At 39.4% G+C, this 26,387-nt stretch overlaps 5 protein-coding genes across 5 annotated transcripts, besides 18 other annotated features; 2 read left to right on the forward strand and 3 right to left on the reverse strand.

Moving 5' to 3' along the window:
- Positions 1-2,109, forward strand: PVX_117215 (ATP-dependent metalloprotease, putative; the record flags this gene model as incomplete). Its single annotated transcript, XM_001615688.1, has 1 exon — positions 1-2,109. The coding sequence occupies one exon, from the start codon at positions 1-3 to the stop codon at positions 2,107-2,109; it is 2,109 nt and encodes a 702-aa protein (XP_001615738.1).
- Positions 1,435-1,472: a microsatellite.
- Positions 1,497-1,526: a microsatellite.
- A 720-nt stretch (positions 2,110-2,829) lies between the features above and the next one.
- PVX_117220 (hypothetical protein) lies at positions 2,830-4,502 on the reverse strand. Its single transcript, XM_001615689.1, has 5 exons — positions 4,176-4,502; positions 4,001-4,084; positions 3,663-3,765; positions 3,451-3,547; positions 2,830-3,295 (listed from the first exon to the last, which is right to left on the reverse strand). The coding sequence occupies exons 1-5, from the start codon at positions 4,251-4,253 to the stop codon at positions 3,274-3,276; spliced, it is 384 nt and encodes a 127-aa protein (XP_001615739.1). The 5' UTR covers positions 4,254-4,502; the 3' UTR covers positions 2,830-3,273.
- Positions 4,045-4,074: a microsatellite.
- Positions 4,128-4,170: a microsatellite.
- Positions 4,470-4,499: a microsatellite.
- Positions 4,503-4,631: 129 nt separating the features above from the next.
- Positions 4,632-4,667: a microsatellite.
- Positions 4,668-6,807: 2,140 nt separating this feature from the next.
- PVX_117225 (vacuolar ATP synthase subunit d, putative) lies at positions 6,808-7,956 on the forward strand (the record flags this gene model as incomplete). Its single annotated transcript, XM_001615690.1, has 1 exon — positions 6,808-7,956. The coding sequence occupies one exon, from the start codon at positions 6,808-6,810 to the stop codon at positions 7,954-7,956; it is 1,149 nt and encodes a 382-aa protein (XP_001615740.1).
- Positions 7,467-7,532: a microsatellite.
- Positions 7,792-7,820: a microsatellite.
- A 305-nt stretch (positions 7,957-8,261) lies between the features above and the next one.
- Positions 8,262-8,282: a microsatellite.
- A 539-nt stretch (positions 8,283-8,821) lies between these two features.
- Positions 8,822-8,843: a microsatellite.
- A 796-nt stretch (positions 8,844-9,639) lies between these two features.
- PVX_117230 (Ser/Thr protein phosphatase family protein) lies at positions 9,640-14,724 on the reverse strand (the record flags this gene model as incomplete). The annotated part of the gene is made up of 1 exon (XM_001615691.1): positions 9,640-14,724. Exon 1 carries the CDS (start codon positions 13,759-13,761, stop codon positions 9,640-9,642), a length of 4,122 nt encoding a protein of 1,373 aa, XP_001615741.1. The 5' UTR covers positions 13,762-14,724.
- Positions 10,583-10,604: a microsatellite.
- Positions 10,843-10,884: a microsatellite.
- Positions 13,467-13,490: a microsatellite.
- Positions 14,704-14,730: a microsatellite.
- Positions 14,731-15,499: 769 nt separating this feature from the next.
- Positions 15,500-25,293, reverse strand: PVX_117240 (hypothetical protein, conserved; the record flags this gene model as incomplete). Its single annotated transcript, XM_001615692.1, has 5 exons — positions 15,500-16,074; positions 16,246-16,320; positions 16,443-16,550; positions 16,662-16,757; positions 16,879-25,293. 5 exons carry the CDS (start codon positions 25,291-25,293, stop codon positions 15,910-15,912), a joined length of 8,859 nt encoding a protein of 2,952 aa, XP_001615742.1. The 3' UTR covers positions 15,500-15,909.
- Positions 15,681-15,707: a microsatellite.
- Positions 15,983-16,053: a microsatellite.
- Positions 16,229-16,248: a microsatellite.
- Positions 16,309-16,335: a microsatellite.
- Positions 25,294-26,387: the final 1,094 nt, after the last annotated feature.

Here is a 26,387-nt window from a genome sequence, read left to right on the forward strand (position 1 = left end):
ATGCTGCTGCTGCGGAACGCCGTGGTGGTGCACCTGAAGAGGAGCCACATGCTCTATGTGGGAAACCTAGCAAACGTGAAATGCATCCTGAACAACAAAAGGTGCTTTTCCCTCTTGAAAAACGAAAGGCTGGATAGACTAAAGAGGGAAATCCGGTACAAGCCAAATGATAATTTCCTCATATTACAGTTTTATAAGGAGGCAAATGTGCACAACCCTAATGAAGTCATCAAACATTACGAGAGCAACAATAACATCAAAAATGAAAGCATCACAAAGGAGTATATAAAAGCGCTAGTGTATACCAATAAATTGAAATACACAAACTTGGATAACATAAAATATGATAGCGACCCTATGCTGTATAGACGATTGATGGATGACTCGAGTCATTCAAATGATGTCCATAACGACCGTTCGGGTGGGTATGATACGGGGAATTTACACTCAGATTCTGGCTATGCGAACATGGCTCAGTCAGCCCACAGAATGGAATATGGAGATAAAAAAAAAGGGGTGCATAGTGAAATTTATAGTTTACAGATAGACCCCAAGAAGCCTTTAAAAGTGTCTGTAGTGGATGGAAGTAAAAAAGGCATGTGGGGTTTGCTCAAGTCAACCATCGGGTTTCTAATCCTCGTGGCGGCGGCAAGTGTATACCTGGAGGGAGTATCCCAGAATGTCCAAAAAGGTATAGGAGTAGTAAATAAGAAAATAATTCCGGTGGAAAATGTGAAAGTGACCTTTGCAGATGTAAAAGGGTGTGATGAAGTGAAACAAGAACTTGAAGAAATAATTGATTATTTAAAAAATTCGGATAAATTTACAAAAATAGGTGCCAAGTTACCCAAGGGGATACTCCTGTCCGGCGAACCGGGCACAGGAAAAACCTTAATCGCTAGAGCCATAGCGGGGGAAGCGAATGTCCCCTTCCTCCAAGCATCAGGCTCCGAATTTGAAGAAATGTTCGTAGGAGTTGGTGCCAGAAGGATAAGAGAGCTCTTCCAAGCAGCCAAAAAACATGCGCCATGTATCGTTTTTATCGACGAAATTGATGCAGTTGGATCGAAAAGAAGCAACCGAGATAATAGTGCTGTCAGAATGACGCTAAACCAGTTGCTAGTCGAATTGGACGGGTTTGAACAGAACGAAGGGATAGTAGTCATCTGTGCAACAAACTTCCCACAAAGTTTGGACAAAGCGTTGGTAAGACCAGGAAGGTTAGACAAAACGATTGTAGTGCCTTTGCCAGATATAAAGGGTAGGTATGAAATTTTAAAAATGTATAGCAGCAAAATTGTGCTGTCCAAAGATGTCGATTTGCATGTCTTATCGAGAAGAACCGTTGGGATGACAGGAGCAGATTTGAATAACATACTAAACATAGCCGCTATTAAATGCTCCGTGGAAGGAAAGAAAGCGGTTGATATGAATTCAATTGAACAGGCATTTGATAGAGTCGTTGTGGGATTGCAAAGAAAATCTCCCCTAAATGAGGAAGAGAAAAATATTACAGCTTATCACGAAGGTGGTCATACGTTAGTTAATTTTTACACAAAAGGTTCGGACCCTGTCCATAAGGCAACCATTATGCCTAGGGGCATGTCCCTGGGTGTTACTTGGAAAATCCCAATCAGTGATAAGTACAGCCAAAAAATAAGAGACGTACAAAGCGAAATAGATATCCTCATGGGAGGGTTAGTTTCTGAAGAAATTATTTTTGGCAAGAATAATGTGACCACCGGGTGTTCTAGTGATTTGCAGAGGGCTACTCACATAGCGCAATCTCTTGTTATGAATTATGGGGTAGGAATTAATGAAGAAAATATATCCATGTTTTTGCAGGATAAAAAAAACATTAGTGAAGAAATGAAAATAAAAATTGATAAATCCATTCAGAGAATTCTTCTAGATTCTTATAACAGAGCTAAGAAGGTCCTGAATCAACACATTGATGAACTGCACAGGGTTGCTTCTGCCCTCGTAGAGTATGAAACGTTGACGAGTGATGAAATAAAACTAGCTATGCAGGGGAAGCATGATCAGATAAGAAAAAATAGAGAACTGAAGCAGAAGGAGTTTAACTTGAAGGACAGCCGGATTTCGTAACGGTTCGATTGGTAGAGAGTTGCCCATCTGTGGGTTAGCGGTCATCTACCAATCGCTACGGAGTGCTCCTTTTTTCGCCATTTTTCGCCTTTTTTCGCCTTTTTTCGCCTTTTTTTCTCCTTTTTTTACCTCCCTTTACCCTTTTTTTTTTTTTTTTCTGTTCCATTTCGTTTCTACGCACATTGGATTTGCTGCTATTTTTGAATAATTAGCTAACATCGTAATTACTACTATGTCATTTAGCTTCTTTTTTTTTGCTCCTTTAGCACCCCCCATATGATATGTACTGCTTTGACTACCCTGTTTTATCGCAAAATTCGTGCCTTTTCATGTGCAGGTAGAGACACACGTTACACGTAGACTGTGCATGCTGTGCCCCTTACGTCTGATTTTATTTAATTTCCCTGTTTGTTCGATCACCCCCGGGTGGCATGTATCATCCCTTCCTCCTCTCTCTGCTATATTATTAATGTGACCTTTCTCCCCCTTTTAATTTTGCCCCCCTTCTGCACATGCATCTTGTAAATTTACCTGCCTACGATTTAGTGGTTGTTTTAAAAACGGTTTAACTGAACGGGAGCAGTTCAGCACAAGTGTATGTTAATTGGGAAGGGGAAAGAGCACGGTGCGAAAAAGGAGTATCGAAAATGGGGGAACTGTTGCAAAAAAAAAAAAAAAGGTGACGTGAAATGAATTAAATTAAATTGCACACCGAACCAGTCATTAAGGTTAAACCTTTTGCAAGTGCTGCCATTTCGTTCCCATATGTCGCCTACCCTGATGAGGGTACAAATGTCACCCTCGCGAAGTAGACTTAATTTTTCACCGCGTGGACAAAGTTGCTTGTCGTGCACTCAACCGATATGTTTAAAAATGCGTGTACCTCGTTTAGTGCCGCACTATTGCTCTCTTCCCATGTTGCAGAGTTTACAAGAGGTATAGCGTAAAGGCAGAAAAGGCGCACATAAGTCGCAGCTAAATCGCAGATAGGGATAAAATTAAAAACATACACGTTCAAATAAATCGCAATGGCAAAAGCTGCGCCTTTCGGGGGGGCTATCAATCGAGTGAACCTTTTTCAAACCAAAGAAATGTCTTCCGAGCAGATGAAACGTATTTTGCCACTTCTTTAAAGCGCTCCCTCTTCGGCAACTCCGCCTTTTTTTACATATTAATGATTTTTTCACTAAAGGGGGAAAAAAAACGCACCCATGTATGCCATCCAAAGTTTGCACATGGTACGTTTCGGTACAATTTAATAAAAGGTGCAACTTCTTTCAACATTCAAATGTATCGATATGCAATCTGCGCTGTTTTGTAATTCACTTTTTCTTTTCTTACGCGTAGGAAGTGAACACTTCTAGGTCGACATCGCTGGAGATTTTTGCACTTTCCATAAACTCCCTCTGTTTGTTGTTCAGCACGAATTGGCTCAGGCCTTAGGTGGTGAAAGGGAAACATCGTGCAAACGCAGCGTTGTGCTTCGTAACGAGGAACTAAAAACAGAGCAGCGCGCAATAACGACGAATGGGAAAAACAAAACTGTGGATAACCTAGAATGCACTTTTCCCTAGATATACATTTCTCATTTTGTAAATTTAAAAAGTTGTACACTGCCTTTATATCTTCCGCATCGAACACTTTTTTCACGTTATTCTGAGGAGGGGGTAAGAGAGGCACATAGATAAACATGCGGAAGTGTGCATATATGTGCGTATGCACGTGTATATGTATTTTCCGAGGAGTAGCATCCCCTATAGTGCGATCTTCTGGGATGGGCGAAACAACGCTTCGAATCCACGCAGTGTGCGAAACAACGCTCCGAATTTCCGCAATGTGCGTCCTTTTGGTGTTTTCCCTTATGCTGCATATTCGTGGCTATTTTGTTTACCTTCTTTTCTAATTTTTTCAACTCTCCAATCAATGACTCCACCACGTTTTGCGGCTTTTCGAAATAAACGTATCCAAGGAGTCCCTTCAAAAATGTGGAAGGTGTTTATTAGCAAAGGTGTGGAGCAAGGGCTCTGCTACTTTTTTCATTTTTGCTCTTCTCACTATTTTTCTACCTCAAATATTTCGGCTATATTTTTGCTCTTGATGTATTCAAGGTCGTCTACAAAATGTTTATGGCACGGAAAGGGCATTCAATTTGAAATTTTTCATTTTAACATAAACGCGGGGTGGAGGGGTGAAGTAGCAAAGCTGAGCAGCACTGTTTCGTGTTTTTTTTTTTTTTTTATTTAAGTATAATACCATTCATTTTTTCTCTGCACATTTGTTGAGATTTATTTGAAAATAAAACAAAAAAAGGAAAATGCCAACTTGGCACTTTATTAACACATTTCAGTAATATATTTTTCGCAATACTTTTTCTCCTTATCTTTGTGCATCCTCAACCCTAGCACAGGGGAAATGTCTCATTTTTGAAGTGACAAAATGTGGAATAAAATTCCAATTTTATTCTTAAAAAGGGAAGCGCATCAAACGATCAAATTATGAAAACGTCGAAACTGATGCCCAATTAGCTAACGGGAGAATATCGCATAGAAAATTTGATTAACCTTTTTGTCTCAAATGCTATTCTTTTTTGTCATCATTTTGTAATGACGTTCGACAGTGTCTACAGATGAGATAGAAAAGACGACGCGAGGAAGCAAAGCGGACTTTATTTTTGTTAAAAAAAAAGGAAGCACTTAAGTGCATGGCTATTTGTTCGTACAAAATTTTATATTTCCCCATTCCCGCGGAAGAACTAACCCTTTGATACCTTTGGCACATTTATGCATTACAGATGAGCACCCATTCGTTTGAACCACAACGCACAGTTGAATTTCCATTTGCTTCTTAAAATGGGCCAAGGTGAAATAAGTGCGCGCAGAGATTTAAAAAAATAACCAAAAAAGTGCAAAAAAGGTGAAAAAAAAATGTCTAAAAAAAGTGTAAAAAAATTGTCTAAAAAGTTACAGTTTCACTTTTAGGCATTTCCCCGGCGCCCGTCCGACGGTGGCGCTTGTGAACAGTTACGTCCATGCGCCCTTCCACATTTGTCTGCGCATTCAAATGGCTTTCCCTCGTTAAGGGCTCTCACACAATGGATGCCCGGGGAGCAATTACTGTGTTTGCACGACTTGCAGCACCCGCTACGTTTGCAACGTTTGCAGTTTCTGCAGCGCTTGTCTCTATTTGCCTTTTTTCTTGCCGCTTTCTTATAACACCTCAAAAGGGGGCTCTTGACCTGCTGGGCAGCAGGCAAATGCCGCGTTGTTCAAAAACCGCCGCAACGAGGAAGACGTGGTTAAATGTAGAAAACGACAAGGGGAATCGCAAAATGCGCACACAGCATTAACCCCTCCAAAATAAGTCTCCACATTTTTTTTCCCTTCGCACAGCAAAAAAAATCTGTTGAAATAAATTGCTAAAATTATTTTTCCGAAATGAAAACATGCAAGGGTCAAGCATGAAGCGGCTCTTTTAAGGAAAAAGTTGGCAAAACTGGGAGTATGAAAATTTGCGTTACAGATGTGCCATGTAGTGGTGGTTTTGCTGCTTATCCCAACGCGTAATTACGAACGGTTAGTCATGGCATGTGTCATATGTACATATGTACATATAAACATGTGCGTGTATATCTCCGCGTAAATGCCTTATATGTATGAAAAAAAAAAAAAAAAAAAAACGGGCAAAAAAGTCTATGAGTCAAAAAAAATTGACTCCTTTAAATGCTCAGTATAAAAAAAAAAAAAAAAAAAAATGCATTTTCAAGTTAACAATTTCCACGAGTATGTAATAAATGCGTATACAAAACGTTTTCGAATATTTTGTTTGTTCTTTCTTCCATGTGAATAAAAGCAGCGCTGAGAAAACTGACATGCAAAAAAATGAGATAAAGGTGTTTGCGTACATTTTGTTCATAACATTATATGCATCATCAGTATATACTCTTTTAACGCTTTTACATGACATTTTACGCAAGGGGGATAAAATTTACTCATCTCACGCTAGCGCAAAAAAGATGATGTAAAAAAAAAAAAATGTACTAGCAAAAATATGTGCCATTATTATTACATACATAATGCGTAAAAATTCAAAATGTCCATAGATTTAATTTTCATACGTATTTGAACTTTCCCAGTCCAACAGAACATTCAAAAAATATGTGATTAATTTGCATCATCTTGAAGTGAAAGTATAAAAATATTTCATTTTAAGGTTTTTTCAAATTTTAAAAACAGGGCAGGGGGAACAAAATTTGCTACATTTTTTTTTTATTGCACGCGAAAGAAAAAAAAAAAAAAAAAAAAAAAGCTTTTAATTTGAGAATTGTAAGAAAAGCTAGTAAGTATCGGTTAGCTCCATGTGTTAAAGGCTGTTTTTCTACATTTTTAAGAATTGTACGGGCAGAAGGGAACATTCTCAGCGTTCGGAGCGTAGCACTTAGCGCACATCACTCAACGCACAGCACTCAACGCGTAGCATTACAGCGGTTGTATCTTTGCTAAGCTAAGCGGGAAATCTCTTCATGCCAAGGAACGCCACAGAACGGGCCTGCACAAGGACGAACAAAGTACTGCAGTAAAGAAAAAGACCGCAGCGGCCATTAAGATATTTGCTAGCGCCCACACGGCGTAGTGTATGAACCGTATATGTACACTGTACACTTGTACATACGTGTGCCCCCTTTTTTAACCCTCTTTAAGGATGGAATTGTGCCTGTATAACTCTAAAAACGGCTACTTGGAAGCCTTGTTGAGAGGATTCCGCAGCAGTTTTTTAACCCCAGAGGAATATAAAAAACTGACGGAGGTGGACACGCTGGAAGATTTGAAATCCGTTTTAGAAGACACAGACTATGGATCGTTCATGATGGATGAACCATCACCCATTGCAGTCACAACCATTGCGCAGAAATGTAAGGAAAAAATGGCCCACGAATTTAATTATATAAGAGCACAGGCAGAAGAACCGCTGAGAACATTCCTAGACTACATCGCAAAGGAGAAAATGATTGACAATGTAATAAGTTTGATACAGGGCACGTTGAATAAGAAGCCAGCGGAGGAATTGCTATCAAGAGTGGACCCCTTGGGATATTTTCCACAAATGAAAGCTATCACCTCCATGGATGTGCAGAACTCTCATGATGATGTTTTGAAGGTGCTTCTCATAGAAACACCCATAGGAACTTATTTCGACAAGTACATCTCCGCAAACGCGTCGAACGAAAAGAACAACGTAACAACTATTCTGAACGAAATGGATATTGAAATTTTAAGAAACACGTTGAAGAAGGCGTGGCTGGAAGATTTTTACGATTTCATAAGAAAGTTAGGCGGAAAGACGGAGGAAGTCATGGGCCACATACTAAAAAGCGTTGCAGACTTTCGAGTGTTATCAGTTACATTAAATACAATTAATTCTAGCCTAAGTTTGGAGCTGCAAAAAGATAGAAATGATATGTTCCCATGTTTTGGCTACCTGTACCCAGAAGGAACAGACAGAATTAGAAAATGCTGGAATAATGAAACGGTTCAGGCTGCCTTGGAAAACTATCCAACGTACTATAACTTGTATGAAGAATGTAAACAGTTTTATATAAAAAATGAAAATATGCAAGAAAATAAAATTGTTGACCATAAGATAAAGTCTCTGGAAGATTTGCTCTACGTTAAGCTTGTGAAATTGTGTGAGACGGCATTTGATCAGCATTGCCATTTTGGGATTTTCTATGCCTGGGTAAAGTTAAAAGAGCAAGAAATTAGAAACATTGTCTGGATCTCAGACATGATTTTGATGAATAGGAAGGACTGCATCGATAGTATCATCCCCATATTTGAGCCGCAAATTTAGCATCCTTAAAATGCAGGCAGGGGTGGGGGCGAAGGGTGAGGCGGGGCACGCGCGTGCATATGTGGGGTAAGCGGCGATGTGACGATGTGACGATGCGGTAATGCTGTAATGCTGTAATGCGGCGATGCGCCAATGCGGCAATTCGGCAACGCCTCAACGCGGCAGTGGAATGTGCAGCTGCCCACCCACATGAGTGCTGTCGAGCCCCCGCCAAAATTTTTGTTCCAAATTTTGTTCATTAAATTTTTTTTTAAGTACTAATTTAAAACCTCATCATCCTGAACGCCTTGTGTATAACCCCCCACGTCGAAGTCTGTTTCACGTATGAAAACATATGCCCCCTTGTCTTGTGCCCTGTTTTATTCTGATGTGTGTGTGATCCACGTTACTTCATGCTATTTCGTGCATTATTATTATGATTATAATTATTATAATTGTAATTATTTATTTTTTTTTTTTTTGTTATTTTTCCACGTATATGTTTCTTTACATGTTAATGTACGCACGCCGCTTTACCACGCGCACATATGTTAGGTAACGCATATCATATGGGTAAAAATTAAATCGGCTTTTTTTTTTTTTTTTTTCCACCAATCAACCCCCGTTTTTTACGTTTCTCCCCCTTTGTAATTTGTGTGAAAATAATTAATCTGGAAAAAAGTTACCCACCGTAGTGCTTTCACTTTGAGTGTTTGCGAAGGGGCGCGGAGGTGCCGCAGCCAGGAAGTGGTCTTATAGGCAAGTGAATGTGTCCGCGGATGGGTATGCGTCTTGCGTAAGAATGCCCATTTCGCGAAGCAAGTGTATAGTTTGCCCTCCCTAGATGGGGAGAAACCATACCTTAAAGGAAGTGCCAAATTGGGGTAACACACCATAAGGGGGTAAAACGGCGCGTCGAACGGAAACTCATTTGTTACATCTATACCATATGTGCGTAAAAGGAGCTCTCTTTAGGGGGTGACAACTTTAGGGGGAAATTAAAATTATTGGTAAGTTTTTTTCAAAAGGTTCTTAAGAGGGTTCAAAAAAAAAGTAAAAGCATTTTGATATAGACACGCATATATCAAAAATTTTACGTCACAAAAAAAAAGCGGGAAATGGATAGGGATTACAAAACGGTAAAAAAAAAAAGGTCAGAAGGGGTTAGAAAAGGCGAAACAAAGTGAGAAAAGGTGAAAAAAGGTGAAAGAAGGTGAAAAAGGTGAAAAAGGTGAAAAAGGTGAAAAAGGTGAAAAAGCGGGGTGCCCAATTCGAAATATGGTGAAGCGTCTTCACAATAAATTCATGTGCAGAGAGGGCAGTAAAACCCGGTTGACGCGGCGAAAACAATTATGAAGCAAATTAAGAACATCAAACGGTTTGCACCTACGGGAGGGGGAGGGCTGCATCACATATTTCAATTTAGCACAAAAATGAACATACCATTTCTCGGAAAAAAAAAAAATTGTTTTTGCTTTTTTTTCACATTTCAAATAGCGATGACATTTTTGACAAACGGGATGCACTTGAAAAAAAAACACTATAAAAATTCATTTTAGTACAAAAATTAAACTATAAACGTTAAAACATAAAAAAATTGTTGCGGTGTGGACGGGGTGACTGCTGTGGTGACTTCTGCGGTGTGGACGCGGCACGCCCTTGAAACCGTGGCCATGCCAAGTGTGGGCTGGGTTGCCGGGGGAATCACTTTGCAATTCGGTCAAGTCCGTCCCTTAGCTTCATTATTTCATCGTACAGCTTATTCATTAGCTTGAAAAAGGGCAGCCTCAGTCCTACTCCCCCAAGGTTGCTGATAATCCTCTTAATGTCAGGAGCTAGCTCGATGCACAACTGGAAGAACGTTTTGTGATTCTCTATATTGTAGAGAAAATTGGACGAAGCAATGCTTTTTAGGTCTTCCTTTTTGGTACTCATATTGAGGGCATATTTATTCTTGTCATGGATTTTCAGAGCGCTGAGCATCATCAAAATGTAGTTCTGTTCGGATAGGGCCTTTTCCTTAAACATGAAATACTGGTGCGTTTTATGCACGTCCTTCACGAGCGCGACTTCTCCGCTGCTCTCGCTGCTGCCATCGCTGCTACCATCGCTGCTTCTCTCGCCGCTCCCCCCCTGCTGCACATTTGCCTCCTCGGCATGCCCAGCTTCCTCCGCGTCCACCTTCTCCTGCATGGCCTCCAAATCGCTTTCACTTAAGTTCTTCTTCTCCACGTAGATCCTAATTCGGTTGACATAATCCTCGAGCGTAACGTCCTTCCCAACTTTCTCCTTCAAGAGGTCCTTCTCCTCTTTCGTCATATTGTCGTACTTTTCTAAAAATTGTTCAGGCTTATAACCCAAGGTTTCTATAACCTCCAATGTTTTTTTCTCCTCATTTTGTTTCTTCTGTTTTTCTTTCAGTCTCCTCTCAGCTTCTTCCTCATCTATTTCTTCATTTAAGTTGTCCGACTGGCTATTTTCAGACTGCACCGCTTTTTCCAACGCTACGACAAGGTGGTTGACAAGTTCTTTGTTAAAAAAAATGGAGTACTTTTCCGCAAGGGCGTGCATGCTTCTTAATTTTTTGGAGGTCATCCCGGAAAGATGTTTGGAGACGTCAAAAATTAGGTTATTCAGGAAGAGTAGCTCCTTGAAATTTTCACTCTCTTCCTTCGTTTTTAAAGTCTTCATAATCAAATTAAGTTTTCTCATATTTTCGTTAAATTCTTCAATTTTATATTTTATCAAATCTGGATTGTTTAGTGTAAATTCTTTTATTTTTTTTTCCAATTCGTCGATTCTATCATCTGCGTACCCATCCAAATTGTAGAATTTTTTTCTTTCACTTTTTTTATTTTTCAGGACAATTTTATGGCTGAGTGGTTTCCCCGTTCTTCCGTTAATAAACTCGGTGATGAATTCATCTTTGGTCAATCTGTGTGTGCTGAACCCTATATCTGCCTTGTTTGACCATTTGGAATACCTATTAACGCTACAGCCTTTGGGCTTCAATCCCCGATGGATGGTTTTCAGAATGTAGCAAGTGACTGGGTATAGCTTTCCTATCACTTTGCCAAAATAACCTCTGCCCATATTGGAGTTATCAAACATAACCCTAGAGGAGGAGCCATTGATGAATAGGTCAATATTTCCAAACTTGATGTATTCCATTAAATGGTCATGTGCACTGAAATAGCCATCTACATTGTAATTAAAAAGGAAGTCTCTCAAAATGTCGTGGAAGGAATGTTCCTCATAGGAGTAGTTATCGGCTCGTCTTCCACTTGAAATTAGAGGATGATGCCCTATGACGAAAATCCAGTCACTATTCTGTGCGCTTTCGTATAACGTTTTACTAAGCCAATTGAATTGTTCACGGAAGGAGCGGTAATTTCTTATGATAGGAAACCCCACCATTAGAGACCATGTATCGATAAAAATGAAGGAAGCCCTGAACTTCTCCTGGCTAATTATATCTTTATACCCTACATTGTTATACGTAAAATCATAGTTAACGCAGTAGTAGTTGTTTGGCATGTAATAGCCTGGGATTCTATACGAGTAGTGTTCCTGAATTTGTTCACTTGGAAAGAAGAAGTAATCTTTTTCTCCCAAAATGGAGTAAAACGGAATGGCTTCAAAATTTTCATCCGATTCTTCTTCATCATCAAATTGGTACAACTTCTTACGGTCATTGTCATAATGGCTAAAGTCTTCTTGGCTGGAAGAAGAGTCCACTTCTTTCCCCTCATTGTTAGCACTCTTTTTCTTCTTTTTCGATTTTTTCTTTTTTTTCTTCATTTCTTGGTCTTCTACCTGCCTATTGTTATAATCGTCCTTCATTTCTTTCATTTTTTCATTATAAAAATCTTTTATGCTCTGTTTGGTGAGCGGGTTATGCCCCATCATGCTGTTAATTTCTTGTTCACTCCTTTTCTTGAACACGAACAGTTCCTTCATTAAATTATGCCACTGGAAATTCTCCATGTAATTCATCGCTCCATCGTTTGGCACATTGTCTCCTAAATTTATTACAAAATCAGCGTTGTTCTTAAAATGCCAATCTTTCATCGTCTGTACGGTACTTTTTAATTCATTAAATCCCATAAGGTTCAGCATATTCTGTACATCGAAATCTTTTTCTTCCTCAAACCCTTGCCCAATATCTCCTAACATCATAAAATTCATGCTGTTGCTAGAGGTCCTTTCGATCTTCACTGTTACATTTCTGTTTCTCATCCATACGGATTTTAAATTACAGTATGCGCTCAGACAATTTGGCGGTACGAACATTTCATCGTCGCTCATTTTGTATTCTCCATAGGCCTTTCGTTTCTTGTTTTTCTTCCTCTCGACCTTTTCCACTAAGGCGAAGTCGCTTTTCTTCTTCTGTGTGAGTCCGAAGTATTCTTTCACTAATTTTATTTGTAAATATAATTCATCAAAAATGTCGTATGAAAAAAAGATTCCTATAATGTTCGTGTATCTAACCAGATGGTCAAATGTTGTTATTCCTAATTTTCTCAAAGCTTCATACAATTTCGTCACCGTCGCGTTATCCCTATTCGACGTTATCGCATTGATCAGCGTTATGACATTGAATGAACTTCCATTTAGGAAAAAATCTTTTCTCATTTTGTACGTAACGCCTGGTATACCATTTGTGTATCTGCTCAATGGGGATGAACCTCCTTGGTCGATCTCTGAAGCGTGGCAGATTTGGTTGTTATAACTTTCTAGGAGGGCCTCCCGATTCGCTTCATCCTCGTACACGTCGTGGTCATACAGTTCGTCTGACTCATCGGCGGCGTTCTCCTCTTGTGCATCTTTCTTCCCTGCAGATGCCGCTTCTTCCGTTTTGTTTGTGTCCCCCTTTTTTCCTTGCTCTACCTCCTCGTGCGTTTCTTCCTCCACGTCGTCCTCCACATGCGACAACTTCTTGGCATCAGCGCCCTGGTTTTGCTTCTCTTTCGAGTTGGTCTCCTCACTAGGGGTGGAGGATCCCTTATCAGGGCCCTTCCCATTGGGCTCCTTCTTCCCCTCCTCTGAGTCTTGCGGACTGGAAACCAAATTGCGGCACTGCAAACTATACTGGGTTTCATTTTTTCTTTTTTTCTTATGATCTATTTTTTTAGGTATGTAAACCTTTTTTTTATTATTCATGCTGTAAAAACGGTATCCGTCATTTTTCCAATTTTTTAAAAATATTTCATAAATTGTTTTTTTTTTGCTTAAAATTTTTTCCTTTTCTTCATTCTTGTGGTCAACCTTGTAGTACATATTTTTCACCTCGAAAATGTAGTTGTCCCTTTCGTCGATAAATTCTCTGAAAAATTCATTTTCAATAGAATTCATTAACTTGTTTCTGTCTTGGAAGCTATTTATAACGTGGTCGAAGGTGCTCAAATTGTCTCTATAATGAACAAACAGTAGGGACAAAATATCAATTAATTTTACGTGAAAGGTTAATTTTTCATCCGTGCTGTACTGAGAGCCCAGGAAGACTAAGGACTCGTTTAGCAAGTGCTTGTATTTTTTGGAACTTTTATGAATGGTGAAAGTTACATAGTCCATATATCTGTATTTCACTTTATCAAATTCGTATGATCCTTTATTTTGTAAATATTCTTCATATTCTCTCTCTTCTTCTTTTTCTTTTTCACTTTTTCCCTTGGCGCCATTTTCCTCCTTAATAATTCTCCTTAACAGTGCCCCCCTTATGTTACTTCTTAACAAAACGTTGTCATGGCTGATGAGTCCCTTCCGCGAGGGGTACTTTAAAAGGATAAGGGGGAGGATGATCAGAAGGTATTTTGTTATATTCATTACAATTCCATTTAATAGAAAAAAAAGGAAAACAAAAAAGGGGGATGCACAAATGCACACGCGCACGGGGTGGAAAACGCGAAAAAAAACGCTGGGTCGAATGGGCGATAGGACTAAAATTGACGTGGCGGTTTTGAAGATGAGCCGTTTCGATTTTCGCGGTTCGTGGGAATGCTTATGCACGCAATTTTACATAGGTCCCCACACGTTCATGTAAGTGTTTATGCAAACGTGCGGAGCGCATGCAGTTTGTGTGGTTCCTCTATGTGCATTAAACAGCAATATATATGCGTACATATACATACATATACATATATGTACATACGCATGCAGAGCCTCGAACCGGCGGGCACGCCTCAAATTCGATGTTACAAACGGGAAGTGTAAGCACACGGGTACGAATAATGCTGTTGCAGCTTTGTCGAACTCAAGATGGTTTTAAAAAAAAAAAAAAGGAAAAAAGAATTCGTAAATTGTTAAGGCAAATGTGGCATAAACAGCGGAACACAGAGTTGCGTCCCTTTTTACAAAGCTGTGAGTGAAGCCTAAATCGAATGGCCACGTAAATGACACGCACGTTTAGGTACGAATTTTACATATATACGCGCAAACGCGTCGTACGTGGCGAAGCGGCTTGGAACCCCAGGGCAGAGCTGCTTCGCATAAGCGCAAAAACGCAAAAGCGTGAAAACGCGAAAACGCAAAAACGAAAATGCTTAATAACGGGTTGCAAATGGCACATACAGCGAATGCGACATCAAAGTGGTACATATGTAAACGCGCGTATGTAATATATACGGGTAAATAAATAATTCACGTAAAACATTGAAATTGTGGAATATCCACCAAAGGGTTGAAAGCTGAAGCTCGTTTTTCCTCTTCAATGAATTATTTTATTTTTTATGTTAATTTTTCTCGTGCGTATTGTCACAAGTTTGTCACAAGTTTGTAACGAGTTCGCGCAATTTTTTTTTTTTTTTGTTTTTGCTTTTTTTTTTCTTTCTTTTTCTACATAACGTTGATGTACAACAGCGTTATGGGTTATGCGCTATACATGTGAAAAAATTAAACGTGATTGAATTTATTCAGGGTTTATTATTTTACGTACACAGAAAAAATGGCAATAAAAAAATAACTTTAGAGGCATTAAAAAAAAACGTGAACAAATAAGCAAATAGCAAATAAGCGCAAATTGCTAACATAAAGGAGCAGGGTTCACTTACAATAATATATAATTTTCATGCGTTGAAAGAGCAGGCCTCTTCCCTTCCGAATTTTTTTTCTCCACTTGAATAAATTTTGTTGTGCATGCTATGTAAATATATACACTATTATATTATATACACTGTGTTTTTTTCTCTTAACTTTTCGGTGAATTTTTAATTCAGCAATTGCTTCACCAGGCAGTTCGCAATTCGCCAGTGCAAGATTGTAATTTCATGATTGACCAATTGGTGCTTCGCGGCCACAGAGAATATGTTTCTCCCGCGTCAACCGTTGTTTAGCCGTTTCGCAAAAAAGAAAAAAAAAGAGTTAACATTAAGCAGCAATTTAAACCTTTTTTTTTTTTTTCACTCACTTTTATTTTCTAAGCTGAATTGAGTATATTTTTTCTCGTATCTTTAACAAGTGCAACATTATAAAAGTGTTCTCGCGTAGAAAACGTTTGCGCGGTGTTAAGAAAGGGTTTGTATGGTCGCGCTTTTTATTCCTCATTTTTAAAGAGAAAAAGAAAAGTACTTCAAAATGAAAAATAAATTTTACAAAAAATGGGAGAGTTCGTTCTGTTTAAAAAAATGTACAAAAAATGTGTTGTAAAGAATAAGAACCCCCCAATGAAAAGGGTGCCCCCCTTCACGGACAAAAAGGGAGCCGTGCAAATATACATATACGTATGTGCCAATATATACACATATAGGGGCGGTGTAGGGTGGCAAATCAAATAGCTTCTACGCACAAATGTGCTTCAAAAGGGAAAGAAGGTAAGCAAAAAAAAAAAAAAAACACCTTCGAATGAAACGCAGTACAATTCAGCTTTCGAGCGAGTACGTACGGCGTAAAGGGTTAAAAATTAAAAAGGGCATTTCATAATACTTTTAAAACGATCGCTCATTTTTAGGATCTTCACGCGGTCGCGCCTTTCTTGAATCAGTACAGCGTGTTGTTCCGCGTACTAACCACGTTCGCATTATCATTGGGCGAATTGTTCAGCAGGTTGAGGTTCCATTCTTGCCTTATTATTCTCTTCATCTCGGAAAATTCACTTAAATTTGTCATAATGACGTTCGCCAAGTCGTATTCGTCATTGATGTCCTGAAAAGGGAGAGGGGCATTTCCACGGCGGGTGAAGGGTGTTAGAATTGTGAGGCTCATAGGAGAAATGTTGCACTCACTGATGTGCATGCACATGCGCATGCATGCAACGCTGATGAGGCACACCTTTTTCAACTAAATTGACAAAGTAACAAAAAAAAAAACACTCACCTTAAATTGCGATATATTCAAATTCTGGTTGCACGTTTTGTTAATTTCTTCAATCAGCGCACAGCACTCTTCCTCCTGCAATTGGTACAAAGGGGCGGGGTTAAATATGCACGCAATAGCCTTGTGGTGCACATAAATGTATGTATTATATGGGCGCAAATATGCCCGTGCGTAAACGGCTAGCCTCCTATTATTACGTTCAAGGAACAGATGGGCTTATACAGCTTCAAACTTATCTTCACATTTTTAATGTTCTCCAAGATGCTGTTGAGAACAACGTTTTTGTAATATCTCCTCGTGTACCCCTGCAAATTTTCAAAATGTAAAAAAAAGGGAAAATGAGAAAAAGGTTCCTTCGCTTTTGCAAAAGGTGAGGAGCAGTCCTTCAAACTGCGCAGGAAAAAGTTTGAACGTACCCTGTAGTACAAGTGCAACAATTTTACGATGACCAAATGGTGGAATTTTATCGGAAGCAATAAAATGGAAAAGTATCCCAGGAGCGATATGACAATCTGTTAAGGGGAAGTGCAAAAAAAAAAGGGAAGGTGCTCATTTGTGCCAACGTGGAGAAGCTGTTCAGAAAACTCCACACAGGTGTAGTAAACCCTTACACATGCGCAGAGAAAAGCGCACCTTTGTGAGGTTAAAATTTTTATGATTGAAAAGATTTAGAAACTTTTCCAAATAGAGATTCAGAATCATATGCTTCGACATGAACATTTTAATATTGCTCTTTGCGCTTTTGTACAAACTGAGAATATTTTTCTTATCCTTAATTTCTTCATAGTATTTACTAGGGTTAAAATGATAATTTCGCATGTCTGTTTTTTTCATTTGTTGGCTATCCGATGAAGCTTCCTCTTCCTCTTTCTCCTCCTCCACCTCTTCCTGGTCATATTTTACACTCGTCTTAGCACTTTGTTTTTTATTCTGCACAAATATCTGTGCGAATATATTTTTTTTCATGTACATATTTTTATTTTTGCTTATATGTATCGAATTATCATTTGTTGCAAAAACGTTCTTATGATATATTATGCGGACGATGTTGTTAAAATCCGAGTGTTTTTTTCTTTCCCTTTTCTTCGCTTTCAAGTGCACATGCTTGGCACACAAAAAGAGGTTATACACATTGTTCGCATATATATACGTGATGGTAAAAATTAAGAAGCAGTTAATTACGAGCAGCGCAACGTTGCAGTAGCATTTGAGATATAAGTTCGTTTTTTCCAGACCAGTGTAGTAATTCTTTTTGCTTAAAAGGAATTTATTATAATTACTGATAGCAATAGTTATGGAGTGTTTTTCTCGCTCTTTTTTTTTTTTTAAGCTGCTTTGATTTGCATATTTGGTGAGTTCATGCGGGTCTTTATAGGAACCATTACTGCAAATGTAGCTGCCTTTGTTAGCGTATACCAGTTTGCTTCTACTCCTGGAGTGCTTCGACGCTGAGGATTTGTTCGTCACGTATTTATTCTCTGGATCACTGAGTATGGTCGCGTCTGGCTTCTTTTTCTTTTTAACTTGTGCGGGCAGATCTCGTTGCTCGGGGGGGTTCTCCTCACTACCTACCGCTTCATTCGTCCTATTTGAACTGCCTAGCATGTTGATTTTGCTTCGAATAGCTATAAAATAATTTTCATTCGGTTCACTTTCCTGCAGTTTTTTCACAGTCCCAGTTTTATTATTGTCGGATGAAGTGCTGCCATGGCCATTTTCGTCTGCAGAATTGGGCGCCACATTTTGGTTACTTTTTTCCATCATATTTATTAAGAACATCTTTTTTTTGGCCTTGGGTGCATTTTTTTCCGCAATAGCAGGGAGAGCAAGAAGACCATTTTCATCGTAGCAGATTGCCTTGTCGTTATACTCGTTATACGAATTTGCGTTTTGCATATTAACCAAGTTTTTTATCTTATCTTTGAAGAAATTATTTTTATTTTTATTTTTAAATTTGAGAAATTTCTTCTTCATGTGGAAGAAGATTTTTTTTTTTTTGCTAAAAATGTTCTTGTGTGTGTGTTTCTCTTCCTCGTCCATCTGTTCAATGGTTAAGAAGTGGTCTGTCTCGCTTTTCCCAGCTATGTGTTGTGTAGGTCCGCCAAATGTGTTATCCCCCATTTGGTCGTCACCTTTTTGGGAGAAAAACTCGTTTGATTTTCCGCTATTACACTGATTTTCCCCCCTTCCATTCTTCTTTTCAATCGCCTTTTTTAAATGCTTATACATACTGTTTGAGTATGCAAATTTGGTTTTGTCCCTGCTTCTTATAATTCTATGCATGTCGTATTCGCTAAAATATCCGCTTCGGTAAAACTTGAGGTAGTCTCGATTTCTTTTAATTATTCTCTTCGGCACAGCGAATGAAACGTTCGAATTGACGGCATTTTTCGACCTTTTGCCCATATTCACGGGGAGGATAATTCTTTCCTTGTTTTCTTTAAAATTTACAAACTCGTCATTATCTTTTATGAAAGATAAGTTGTTATTATCCCTTTCATTCTCCACATGGGCTGCCTCGATGCCTTTATTGGAGTGAGTGCCTTCCTCATAGTTGATCAAATTAATCAATTTGTTTTCATCCCCCAGTTGCATTTCATCACTTAGTAACTCTTTTTCAACCCACATCATGGGTGTCAATTCGTAGCTTTTATTTTTTTCCTTCTTATTCGTTTTCCTCTTTACATACGAAATGATTTTCTTTTTTAATTCTTTCCTCTTAGAATTGAAGGATAGGTTATGCAGGATGTGTCTTCCTCGTGTTTTCTTCTCCTCTTCTATCATATCAGCTGTGGCAAATTCTAAGTCATACCTTTTGCAATTCATAAAACTGGGGGTAAATTTTAGGTCCATTGAGTTTTCCTTCTTTTCTCTTTCGAATTTCCCCTCTTGGTAGGTAGACGTGTTGGAGATAAAGCTTCTATCCATAGGATAGTTTTTTACTAACGTGTTTCTGTAACCCGTTTTGTAATTACTTGTGGTGTTACTTCTTACATAGGATGGGCTAACCGCGTAATTGTTCTCACTGGTTATTACACCTACGTGGGCACTATTCGGTAGCTGCTTCCCCGCAGCGTAGCTTTCCCCGTTTGTGCCACAAGAGGGTGGAAACAAGTTTTGCAAATCGAATAACTCTACATTTTTATACTTGTCAAATTCGTTCTCACTATATTGTTCATATTTTTTTTCCTTTTTCTTTTGGACTTCCCCCCAAAGGTTGTCCTTACTGTAGGTAAAATTGTCCTTCACACTTTCGCTGTTAATTTTGCTTTTTATCATGTAGAACCCTTTCTTAAAACGGTTGTTGCATTTTTCAGATTTGTACATATTTTTAATTTTGCTAAGTTTCTCTTCCTTTATATCTTTTAATTTTCCCAAAAACATTTTCATCGTCTTTTTTTGGTTTTCATCATTCATATGTAGATCCTCCCCTTTTTCGCTGCTTACATACCCTTGGTCGTTATACATCGGGCAATTTTCCTGCGAGAAGAAGTTATATGCCCTTAATTTATTTTTACAGTGGTCTTTTAATTCGTTCATGGAAAAATATTTAGCCTTCTTAAATTTGTTGCGAAGGGGGTGCTTCCCCTTCTTCCGATTGAAACCGTCGTCAAGCGCGCTGTTATTTAATTCGTCGAAGGGGGTCTCCTCGAAGGGGGTTTCCTCAAATGGGCTCTCCTCGAAGGGTATGAAGAATTGGTCCTGGTTGGGATCACTTTGATGTGGGGTCAACCGGCTCGTGAAGTTATCATTGCTGTGGTGGGGCTTCAAACAACTTATGCGGCCATCGTCGTAGTATCGCGGGCTCCACTGGCACGTGCGATTCTCCTCATAGTAGTGCGGCTTCACTCGGCTGATGTCAGCTCCGCGGTGCCCCCCTCCGTTCTGCGCGCTCATGTAGCCTTCCCAATCATAGACATTTTGGGACGCCAAATGGTCATCCTTGTTATGCCGAGTTTTCACAGCAAAGTTGTCTCCGAGGTCTCCTCCCCAGTCATACCCACATTTGGGTGCAAATTTGTCGCCGCTATTGGGAAGCGCTTCCGCTGCGAGATCCCCTTTCACGTTCGCTTCCCCCTGTGCGATACTACATTGCTCTACGCTGGGCAGCTCAACTGGGGAATTTAAAGTGGGCCACGGAGCGATTCTTTCTTTCCCCTTCTGCAGGGGGTTTGCAGTTAGCACATTCACATGATCACTATGAATGCTGTCCTTTAGTTGAAGTTCGCCGGACTTCCTGCAATTCGTCAAAGGTGCTTTGTCTTTCTGGTCTGCTTCGGGCGGCAGCTCTTCCCTCATGCTGGACGTGTCCTTATTCGTTATCGTTTCTGCTTTTTTCGTTTCTTCAATTCCTTCATTTACTTCCGCTTTTTCCGCTTTTTCCGCTTTTTCCTCTTTTTCCTCTTTTTCCTCTTCTCCCCTTTTCCCCTCCTCGCCGAACAGCGCATCCACGTTTTTTTCAAACAGGCTCGCCGCTTTAAGGTCGTCCAGCGCGTCCGAGGAGAGATTTTTGCCCAAGTCAAGCTTGATGTTCTTCTTATTCAGCTTCCTTTTCTGTTTCCAATTTTTGAATATTCGTTTTGATTTGAACAGCAGGTTGGACGTGTAGGTCTTTTCTTCACTTTTCTTCTTCGCTTCTAAGTTGGTCAATTCTTCATTGTGCTCTGAGCAGTCACTCTTTTTTTCCCTATGTTTTGCCACTCTTTTTCCTCTTTTCTTTTTTTTATTTAGGAAATAAAAATATAGGGGAAAATCGTTGTTCAGTCCTCCATGCACGGTGATTATTAAAAGGCAATACACGTAAATAAAAATTAAAATCAAATTGATGTATAGAATTTCAATTTTGTTGTAAAAGTATGCAGGGAAATATTCAACAATGCTGTAGAAGTTTTTTTTCCTGTTGCTATTGTTGTGTGTTCGCTCGCAACTGTTTGCGGTGCACCCTTGTGTGATTTTTCTACCTTTCGTTTTCACACTCTTGTCGCTATAGTGCTCATTAGATAGGAAGCTCGCACGGGGGTGGTTAACCGCGCGACGACTCCATACACTGTTGCCGGATTTGAAGAAGTGGACGTACCTGTTACTTTCGTATAAACTTAAATCAACAGAATATTTCTCGTTATTTATTTCAAAGCAGAACTCTCTGTTACCGCAAATCTTTCGATCTCCCAACTCGTCTACATTTTTTTCATCCCCTTGCACCTTCTCAATAGGTTCCCTGCTGGCAAAATCGTAATAATTATTTTTCATGTTATTTACAATTTTAATTTCCAAATCGAGCAGCATAATTTCGTTGATGCCCAGATCTTCAGAATAATTTTCCACGTCATCATACACGGTGTAATTATATTTTGAAAGGAACGAACTGTTTCGCTCAAAATAATGTTTTCCTTCAGTGAGGGAAAGGGAACTGCGTACAATGGACGTCCCGTCATGTACACTTTTTTTTTTCTTTTCCTCAATATCGCTGCAATTTTCTGTTTCTCCCTTTTTTGCGTGTTCCCCGAGTAGAAGCTTCATATCGGAGAGGCTATTTTTTAACTTAGAAGAATTCGATTCATCCTTTTTGCTGCTCACGTTCAAGTTCGTCACCTTGTCTGAGCTGCTAAACTTTTGGTACCCCCCGCTGCCGTAGTAGTCCATAAGCCACTGCTTGTTGTTGTTAATCATGTGAGAAAGTTTGCTGTGCTTTAGCAGCTTGGTGTACATGCATTTGTCCTCCCCGTTCGCATCGCACGCTGCATTGTACTCTCCATCGTTGGTTCCCCCATTGGTATAGCTATTAACTTGTGGCCTCCTAACACCCCTGTCTCCTTTCAGGGGGGCCTCCTCATCGCTGTCCCGGTCCACGACAGCCTTACCGCTTGCGCCCTCACTGGCCGCACTTCTACTTTTGAAGTACCTTCGCAGGTTGTTCAGAATTTTGTCCTTCTCGGAATCTTCGCCCTGTTGGGGGGAGTCGTGCACCTCGCCGCCTCCATCTTCCTTATTTTTTCCATTCTTCGCCGCTTCTCCTGCAAAAAGTAGATCCCCCGCGCGGTGGTCGTTCTGAGTATGCCCCTTTCTGCCATCCATAATGCTGGCCTCAAAATTGAAGTCGATTTTTTCCCCGCAATTGGCACCTGCTCCCTCGCGAAAGATGTCACTGCTTGGTTTGGGAATACTCCCTCGCTCTTCGTTCAAAGGAATAGCACCGTTAACCACGTTGGTAAGAATCACATCGGCATTGTTTCCCCTCTTGCAGCTTTCCGTTTTCCCCTCCCCCGCGTTGCTACCGCAGGTTGGGCTCAAAAGCGAATCTGTCTTGGTCTGCCTATCTTTAGCCTTCACGCCTTTCCTCACAGCTCCTCTATCGTGCCCATCTTCGAGGCCCCTCCTTCTACTCCCTTTCACCTTGGAGAGCCTACCCAAGGAGGGCCTACTTCTACTCTGCTCGGTACTCCTTTTATTTAAAAAGTGATCATTGCAGTACTTCCCCAGGTAAGCAGGGGTGTAGGCAAAGAAGTAGACGCACTTAGATTTATAATGTTTATACAAGTACTGAAAGAAGGAGGGGAATCTGTTCAGAATGAAAATGTGTAGAAACGTATGGAGGTGGTACAAATTGGACTTCTTCGATATTTTACACAAAATTTTATGAGGAAAGAAGAGGTACAGAATGGGGAAATCGTACAAGACGTCTTTGCAAAAATCGTAATTCTTCTCATTATTTATATATATCAGAAACGCTACGGTTAGAAGGAGCACAATGTGTATGTAGTTCTTACAGTAGGAGCAGAAAAAAAGGTAAAGAATTGAAATGATCGAAATGATGAAGCTTCTAAATTCGAATATGCCGTTCACTTTATCGAAGATATAATTGAATCTGTTTTTTATCTGCATAGTTCGTTTTATATTATTTATAAACAAATTAACCAATTGGTAATTATTGTTAACATTGTTATACGTCATGGAGAGATCCTCATCATTGCAAAGCACATTGGTGGTGTTTTGAGACGGTAGCAGGTACTCAAATCGGTTTTTACTTTTATATATAAATATATGAGCATACAAATTATCATCATTCGAGTCAGATTCATATTTGCTATTTTTCTGTGCATTTTTTTTTTGGTCATTATGTAACTTTCTCACAAAAAAGTAATTTTTATCGAAGAAGATATTTTTCTGGTTCAGGAGGGAAAGCCCATTGGACACTTGGTCATTCGTTTTATTGCAAAAGGAGCTGAATAGTTTTTCCGTCCTGTTAGATGACGTGGAGCTATACATGGATGTATTTCTGTACTTTGTATTTTTCGTTAAAAAGAAATCGGTTTGAATTTGCATACTACTCAGTTCGGCCTTTTTGTACAAATCAAAATCGATATGCTTTTCAATTTCATAATTGTGTAGAGTAAAATGTCCTAGATACAAATCAAGGTCTGTGTAAAAGTAAAATATTACTTTGTTTTGCCTGTCCGTGAAAAGCGGTATGAACATGTCCCTATTGTACTCATACTTGTAGTGGTACAAAAAATTATCCACGTCAATTATGGCGTATATGTAATTGTACTTAATTTGTTCTAAGTTCCTAATTTTTAAAATATTTACATATATGTAATTGTAGGCACTGGCATGAATCGACTTGTAAATTTTCTTCAACACGTTAAGATATTTGGGGGAGGAATAATACAACTCGTAATTCTTTAAAAAGACATTTTTGGTGTACTTGAAGAAGAGTATTTTCATGTACTTTTTTATGGAGCCATAGATAGAAATCATTTTCATTAAATTGATCAACTCGATGATAACATTCACGTTGTGGTTAGCCAAACGGATGTGCTCATTGTTGAAGTGGTATCCATCATTTGATATTTTGTAATTGTTTTTTTTTTTCTTCTTCTTCTTTTTTAAAGAAAAAAAATTACTATTATCTGAGGTGGAAGAGCCATCCGTTCTGCTCAACCGTTTCGCATACACACTGAATTTGTAAATATTGTTCGAGCTTTTGTAAATATTTCCATACCTAGAATGAGATATATCATACACATCTCGGTGCATACCTTTGTAGATGTTATTAATATTCTGTTTAAATTTGTTCAGAATTAAATAGTGCTTCTTTAAAACTAGGATTTTTTTCCTATAAATATGCGTGGCATTCGTCTTCTTGTACATGTAGCACGAAATGGTGTAATCGCATTTGTTTATCAGCGTGTTGAAGTAGATGTTGTACAGGTTTTCTTTCTCGTCATTTGGCTCTGCATTTGGGGCTACATTTTGATCTTCCCATTGGTTTTCCCTTTGCTCTTCCCTTTGGTCTTTCCTTTTCTTTTTCTTCATCTGGTCTGCCTGTTCCGTGGAACGCTCCTTTGCGGGGTCTCCATTGAGTGGTTCTTCCGACGAATAAAGCATGATGTGCCTGTATTTCTTTCTCAACTCGGCTAGTTTTTCCTCATTTTCCTTTTCAAACGGGTCTGCATGATTGTGCTTGGTGTTACGATAGGTGGATCCCTCCCCCAGGGGCTCCTCCCTCCCTGGGCGTTCCTCCCCTGCCGTCCTTTCATTCCCATTTGGCTCTCTCCCCCTTTCTGTCTTTTCTTCATCATTTTTGCCTCCACAGTTGTGTTTCTTCTTTACGCGGGGGATTTTATTAATAAGGCTCAAGTTTGACTCGTTCAACTGGTTCAACTGGTTCAACTGGATCAACTCGTTCGACTCGTTCAGCTTGTCCTTCTCCTCGAGGTTACTATTAAACTTACTCAAGTAGAAGTCGTACAAATTGTTATTATACTTATGGTTGTTAATTTCTTTGTACAGGTAAAATTCCGTCAAGTCGTCATTCGATTTGCATGCGCTATCTTCATAGTTGGATGAGAGCTCGTCGTAGATATTATCATACGTGTTACTTAAAATGTTGGAATTGCTATCTGTGTTTTTTTTATCCTCCGAATCGTTGCAATGGATGAGCCTTTTCGCACTTTCCTGCTTGTGATGGTTATTCGGTTGTGTCCTTCTGTTTAATTCTTTCCCCTCAGTGGAAGCTCTACTTCTTTTGCTCTTCTTAATTTCCATTTTGTGCACTTCCAGGAGGGATGTTGTACTTTTGCGCTTTTCTTCCTTTCGACTTTGTTACCGTTCTGGGGTTGGCACTGTGTCTTTGTTGAATTCGTGCATGGGAAGGCACCGTGGGGGAAATCACAAAAAAAAAAAAAAGAGAGAGAGAAAGAGAGAGACTAAATATCACACAGGGATACTGCCCTCCATACCAATGTATGTTCCCCTTGGTGGTTTATACGCTTTCATGTTGCACCAAAGGGGGGGTTGTTCTCTCATGGGGAAGAGAACTACAACTCGCATTTGCATTCATTCGCACTAAGCAAATCAGCAGGGCAACTAACGCGAGAGAATGCAAATTTGCATTTAACAAAAAAAGGGAAAAAAATGAATTGCGAAACGGGTTTCTACAAGCATACTGCGGTGGAGCAGCATGCGAGGAAGGGAACGCATGTTATGCCTACGGGTTTATGGAAGCATATGAGTACGCACTGCATACGTAGCCCCCCTCCCCCCGCACTTATGCAAATCAAACATGCATACGTACGGGCAGCGGTGGATGTATGCCCTCATTCCTGCATTTGGCATTATGCATTTTTACATCACAGAGAATACACAAAAAAAAAATTCAACGTAGAAAAAATTAAGCACAGAATGTCATAAAATGTTGAAAACGTTCGGCATAGTTTACCGCATGGCGCGTTATCAACATACGAATGCGTGGCTTTAATTTTTATGCCATCTACTGTTTTAAAAGTTCCATTTTTGTGTCTATGCAAACGCGAAGAAAATAGGAAAAAACGGGGAAAAATGGGAAAAAATAGGAAAAAATAGGAAAAATCATCCTTCAGGTGTCAACAGAGAAGGCGTAAAAAAATGGTTGAACTGATTTATCTTATCACCTTGCTGTTTTGCCGTTTTGCCGTTTTGCCGTTTTGCCGCTTTGCTGCTTTATTATTTTCGCGCTGCGGTGTAAGGCTCGCCGAATGTTTTCGAAGGCAAAAATTTTCATTTTTCATGCCGGTAAAAAAGCGTATGCGCTGAATTGCGGCACTGCGCAACGCAGGAAATGCATTTGCAAATGAGGTGGGAAAAAACCGAGCGATAGGAGA

Source organism: Plasmodium vivax, chromosome 12 (genome assembly GCF_000002415.2).
Source record: "Plasmodium vivax chromosome 12, whole genome shotgun sequence".
Classification (NCBI taxonomy): domain Eukaryota; phylum Apicomplexa; class Aconoidasida; order Haemosporida; family Plasmodiidae; genus Plasmodium; species Plasmodium vivax.